General features: G+C 44.5%; 1 protein-coding gene across 1 annotated transcript; it reads left to right on the forward strand.

Annotated features, from left to right (window-relative positions):
• Positions 1-343: 343 nt before the first annotated feature.
• Positions 344-514, forward strand: LOC116914026 (40S ribosomal protein S29-like). The gene has a single exon (XM_032918290.1). The coding sequence runs from the start codon at positions 344-346 to the stop codon at positions 512-514; it is 171 nt and encodes a 56-aa protein (XP_032774181.1).
• The last annotated feature ends 6191 nt before the right edge of the window (positions 515-6705 follow it).

Genomic DNA, 6705 nt, shown 5'->3' on the forward strand with positions numbered 1-6705 from the left:
TGGGACTTATAAAATTTTCTTATATGGCGTCTTGTTCTAAACATTCAGAAGGAATTTTCTCATGTGCTGTATTCAACCCTGGAATTTATCTGGGGCATCTGTGTCCTGTAGGAGGCGATGTGGTCAGATCTACTAGCTACAAATGTTGCTGAGTAACCCAGTGTGGTGGGCACCTGCCTAGTGAAGCCAGTTAAGTTCGTTCCTTCCACATCACCAGCTAGAATGTCTATTCCCAAAGCTTTCCAATGTTGCCATAAAAGTGAAGCTCAGGGTTCGATTTACAGAGTGGGTTACAGGACTAAATAATCACTCCTTTTTTCCTCCTTGGGTGTCTGAAGGCAAGATGGGTCATCAGCAGCTCTACTGGAGTCACCCATGGATGTTTGGCCAGGGTTCTCACTCTGGCCACGTCTGCTCTAACCGCCATGGTCTGATCCGTAAATATGGACTGAACATCTGCCGACAGTGCTTCTGTCAGTACGCGAAGGACATGGGCTTCATTAAGTTGGACTAAGCGACCTGAATGATTTCTGTCTACCTTCTAGACTGGCTGTCTACCCAGTGAAACCGATCATGCTAGGCTTTGTGCACAAGAATAAAAAAGCGAAGGCTTAAAAAAAAAGAATAATTGCTTTCCTTTAATATTTTAGTTCTTTGTTTAGTGTTAGAATGAGATCTTGCTTTTCCTTTGGTGTTGTTGGTTTGTCATTAGAATGAATCTGTCATCCTCATTGCTATATTGCTTGTCCTGATTAATCTGAACAAATCACCAACCAGCTCCATATTCAAACCGCTGGTGTTGAGTCTGATGCAAATACTCCTGATAGCCACAGTCTTGTAGCAATATTTGCTTTAGAGCAGATGTCGCTTTCCCACTGGATGGAGGAGAAAAATGGGCCTCAAATCACTTATGACTTATTAGACACAAATCTTCAAAGATAGCAAAAGAAAGGTACCAGAACCATTCTGTTTTCCAGTGGAGAAGGGGAAAGATAGCAGCATCACATGGTTATGTTCAAAGAGACAAGAGTTGAGCTTTGGAAGGCTTCTTTATTCCAACTTAATGTTTCCTGTTTCTTCACACATGTTAGGATGCAATTACTTCAGGCTTATTTAGCATTTGCTCTAAAAGAAATTAAATTTACCGAAGCCCAGCACATGGATGGGTACAATGAAGCAAAGAGTCCTGCCAGCCCTCCTGTACTGCAAATGTTAGAAGTCCGGTGAGCAGCAGTCAGATATTACTTTCCCTATTGTAAAATATTGTCCCATTAAAAAAAAACTTGGGGGGAAGATGGGATAGTGTCTTTAAGACTGGGCCACCAAGATTGATCTTGGATTTTCAAAATCTGAACTACATGGACACCTTTTCTTTCCAATCTGAAATACACACTGCCCTAGCTTTCTATGCTAGTGTATATGGCGGCATTTGGAAAATGTGTATCTGCGGGTTGGGGATTTAGCTCAGTGGTAGCCCTGGGTTCAGTCCCTAGCTCCGAAAAAAAAAGAAAAAAAATGTGTATCTGTGCAGACAGTTCAACAGGAGCATACGAGACTATGCCGTATCTTTCCACAGTGCAGAAAATGGTCACACCACTTCAAGTTAGTACAGCTGTGTCGTACGAATGAAGCAGTCACCAGTTCATCCATAGGTAGCCTTCTGAACTTCCTCATTGACTAGCTGGTTAGTCTCCTGACAGATCTACCCAGTTAGTTCTTCATTGTGTAGATGCCTCTCTCAATTAGAACAGGAGTGGCTTGTAGCACCAATAGTCCGTATAGCTAAGTGTCCTTTTAACCCTAGTTTGGGGGTTTCACCAAATTGAGGATTAAGTGTATGTCAGACATGGGCAACTTTGCCACTGGAAGTTTTTTAACTTTACCCAGAGTGATTGATAACTTTGGCTTTTCATGAATTAAACCAGTAAGCCTAATACGTCAAGACATACAATGTCATGAGCTTTTTAACTCAAAGACTAAACAATTCTCTATTAAGAGAACACAGTGACGCTATTTCAGAGCTGGAAGAGTCAGGAACTTCCCCGCCATCTGAGTCTCACCAGGAGCAGATATTTTGCGTTCAGCCCACAAAGAGTCAATAAAATCACATCCGAGATTCACTGCAGCCCTAAGAGCTTCCTGACTGGATTGGCATTGGTGACAACCAAGAGTCACCGAGCCACCTTTAAGATTCTGCCAACACAGCAGCGAGAACTCTTCCAAACCATCATGGGTGGCTGAATGATCACTGCATCAAAGACAGCGGTCTGGAGTGGGCCTGCAGAACAAAGAGGAGAGATGGAAAGTTTAATTAAAGGAACTCCTCAGGAGCTAGAAGATCACCCTTGTTGTTTAATTAAACTGTAGACATCTCAGAGAACTGAATACCTTGGTGATACATCTTATTTTTCAGGGACATTTTGTCTGGTTTTTGGACTCTTTTTCCATAAGCCCCAGCTAGCCAGATAATATATCCTCTTTTTTTCTCCCCAGGGAAACTACCCGTGTTCTCCAGACTCCCTCACTATTCCCTTCCCAGACTTTTAAGGGTGATGGGTGAATGGTATTTTTGTCCCCATTGTCTTTCAGAAGACGTCTTCCTCTGGCCTGTTGTCAATGACATCAAGAGCTCAGCTTTTAAAGGTCCCTTGGTCACTGTGGGCCTGTACATTGCCTGAATGATTTTGGAGATGCAGAAAGACAATGGTGGCATAGGCAAAGCCTTGTTGATGTTACCGACGTGGCTCTGCAGGCACTGGGGCTGGAATACTAGATGCCCAGAGAGTTCTCTCCACCTTCTAGGAACTAGAATGAAGTCTAGGACTTCCTATCATCTTAGCTCTTCCCGCCTGTTTATGGGGGACTGCAGACAATCCTGGGCCAACTAAGGAGAGGGAGGTATCATAGAGCCAATTATCTGCTTTCTCCCCCAGCCCTATTCCCCAAGTTGATCCCCTCTGAATTGAACTATACTCTATAGGCCCATCCTAATTTGCCTTCTTAAACACTCTGACCAAAAGCAAACTTGGGGAGGGGAGGGTTTATGTCATCTTGGAGGTTACAGCTTGTCATTGTCATCGAGTAAAATCAAGGCAGAAACTCAAGGGAGGAATTGAAGCAGAGACCACAGAGGAATGTGCCCCTGGCTTGTTCAGCCTGCTGTCTTATTGGACCTAGGTCCACCCGCCTACTGGTGATAACACGAATGGTGAACCGGGCCCTCCTACATCAGTCATTAATCAAGAGGATGATCCCACAGACTTGCCTATAGGCCAATCTGAAGGAAGTATTTTCTCTGTGGTGGGTCCCTCTCCCTAGGAGGCTGGATTTAGAGTCAAATTGACAGACACACTGAAGCCCAGTACTCTGCTCTGGATTGGTCTGTGCTCTATGCTGGAATCCCCTCCCTTTGACCCATTCTCATAGAACGAGGAAACAGGATGAGGTAGAAATTGAGAAGGTGACCTGTGAGCTACTAAAAGTTTCCGCTATTCCAATTAATACTTCCTTTGGGTGTGCCCAATATTTCTGTACTTTAAATATTGAAACAAACCCACTGGGAGAAGGGAAAATGAAGTTCTACAGTACACTAAGGTGAAGGTCAACTGTGTGACCTGGAAGGGAAGTCAACCACTCAAGCAATACCCAGTAATACTTTGCAGGGTTGGTAAATCTCTTATAAAGAGTGGAGGCGTTCTTGGCCGAGATACAGACCCATCACAGCATCCATCAACCAATCAATAAATGGCCAATGAAAATGTGATGTGTCTACACAGCAGAATACTATTCAGCTTTAAAAGGCAAGAAGTCTACCATTTACAACGACCTGGGTGAATCTGGAAGACATTATGTGGAGTAAAACACACCAGAAACTGGGAGCAGGCACTGTTTATTTCACTTTACATGATCTCAGCTACACGTAGAGACTAACAGAGTTGGGTTTATGGAAGTATAGGCTGGACAATGATCACCAGTGTCCAGAGTAGTAGAGGGTGGGAAGGGAAGGAAGAGATGGCGTTTTTTTTTTTTTTTTTTTTTTTGGTTCTTTTTTTTTCGGAGCTGGGGACCAACCCAGGGCCTTGCGCTTCCCTAGGCAAGCGCTCTACCACTGAGCTAAATCCCCAACCCCGAGATGGCGTTTTTGATCGGCCTATAAAGTCACAGATGGGAGGAATCAACAAGAATGCACTCCGTATTCCAAGTAACAGAGAGAATGTTGAGGTCCTCGCCATAAAAGACATGGCGGGTGAGTGAAAGTGGTGCAGAGAAGCTTCGTTTGAACAACCCACGTTGCAGACAAGAATCAAACATCGCATACCCGTGCGTGTACAAGTGTGATGTCAGTCAAAATAGTGACACAGGCCGAGAGGACGGCTGTGAGCAAGAGGGCTTGCTGGCAAGCATAGTAAGTTTAATCCCCACCATTCACATTAGAAACAAGGAAAGCTGGGTGTGGCTGTGTGCACCAGTAACCGCAGCATTGAGGGAAGATCACTGGTGAGCTTTTGGTTTAGTGAAATATTCTGTCTCAGGAGACTAAGGGAGAGAGCGATGGAAGGATAGATCTTACGTCTTTCTCAAGCTTTCGCATGTTCACGTAAGGGTATACGTGTGCACTTACATACTCACATGCAACACACACACAGCACCACCACCCAATACATACACAAACTATTTTTTTTCTAATTCTATTTTATGACTTATCCCAGCTGGAGAAGATCAAGTTGTTGCATGAGAGGAAGAACTTCAGAATTCATGCCAACCATGTTTTCAAAATAGAAAGTGAGATTCCATTTTTCGTGTGTGTGTGTGTGTGTGTGTGTGTGTGTGTGTGTGTGTGTGTGTGTAAACTAAAGTGCAAGCTTAAGCATCATTCTTGAGAGCTATCCTCCTTGGTTATTTTGGGACAAGGTCTCTCGTGGACGTGAGGTTGTAGATTAGCCTAGACTGACTAGCCAGTGATCCTCAAAGATCCCCAGTCTCTGCCTCTACAGTGTTGAGTGTAAGTGTACACCACCATGTTCTGATTTTATATGGGTACTGAAGTGTCAACCTGTATCCTCAATGCTTTACCCACGAAGCTGTCTCTCTGGGCCCTCTCTACATTTAGGCAACTCAGACAGACATTTACATTTGAAGTATCGTGGACTCAGAACACAGGTCTTTAAGTCTGTGTAATAAACTCTTTTTCTTTTATGATTTGGGAAAGTTTAGCATGGCTGGGAGAGAGCAGGTCCCTGTATAAGCCATTCACAAAGAAGGGGCAGGGACAGAGGTGCACGCTGAGCTAGACAATAGCAAGGGTGAGAAACAGACAGAAAGCTTCCATGCCCATATTAAAGCCCAGGTTGTTTTTAATAACAGCAATGGGTTTTGTGCCTGCTGGTGAGGGAGTTAGAAAGGGGGAGTCAGTAGCAGGCATCCCTAAGATACAGTGCCCAGGAAATGGGAAATGGAAACAGTATGTGGGAGACAGCATGGGAGACCCTGGAGAAGTCAGGCTCAAGAGATCTATTTGGGGGCCTGACACAGTGATTCTAAAAGTGCGTAAGTAGCTGAGGGTGCATTTTTATTCCACATTTTGGTCTAGGATAGGCCCTATAGAGTCTTAGATGATGTCAGAATCCAAGAGACTGATTGAACTTGGGTCAAGTGCCCCCTGAACTCTCTTCTTATTGTTTGAGACACAAGTCTTGCTATGTAGCCCAGGCTTGCCAAACACCCACTCATGCTGCCTCAGCCTGCCAGGTATTGAGTTACAGGCAAATGCCACCTCGCCTGCCTCCTCCCCTCACATTTAACCCCATTACTAGCAAGCACCTTGTAATCCATTTTCTCTTGTGGACGTCCCAGGTCTTTCACAGTCTTCTTGGGAAGAAGGCAACATATGCATTTCAGTTTTAGGCAGAACAACTTTTGTCCTTGCTGGGTTTTGTTGTTTTGTTTTCAAGACAGGATTTCTTTGTATAGACCCTGAACACACAGAGCTCTGCCTACCTCTGCCTACTGAGTGTTGGGTTTAAAGGCGTGCACCACCACTGTCCGGCTTAGGCAGGAAAACTTTTAGAAAATGATGTTATAATAGTAAACAACTTCACCGAGAGCACAAAGGCTGAGAAAAGTATATTAAGACACAAACATCAGGGCTTAAATCTAGAACCCTATCCACATCTAAACCATGGGGTCAGATGTGTGCCAGAAGCCGGGCATACTTCCCTCTGTTATGGTTGATGTAACCAAAATGTTCTGGATTAGGTTATAACTCATTGGAATTTACTCTCTCAGTATTTCATTAAACATCCGTACAATCTTCCCACCTCACTGGCGGTCACCTTTTAGCCAGCTCTGCCAGCTCCTCCCTCCTTCCAGGTGTTGGCCCTTCAGAGGTGGGGGAATGGAGATGTTCCAGCCCATGACTTCACACGTCAATTACATCTAACATCCCCACTTCCTTCTCCAGCCTCGATTCCTTCCCTAGCTCTGGCCACACATCCAGCTGTGCATTCGGTAGCCCTGTGGATGGCAAGGAGGCTCTGCAAATTTAATATATTCTAAGAAGCACTCTCGGTCCCACAGCCATTTCTGTCTCCCTCCTCTTATTCTCCTCTTTGTAAGTGAATCTACAGCTCACCCACTTGTGTCATCCTGAACATCTTTCTAGAATGTTCTTTTTCTCTCATACCCATCCTCACTCTGCAATTTTAA

This window comes from Rattus rattus, chromosome 12 (assembly GCF_011064425.1).
Source record: "Rattus rattus isolate New Zealand chromosome 12, Rrattus_CSIRO_v1, whole genome shotgun sequence".
Taxonomy (NCBI): domain Eukaryota; kingdom Metazoa; phylum Chordata; class Mammalia; order Rodentia; family Muridae; genus Rattus; species Rattus rattus.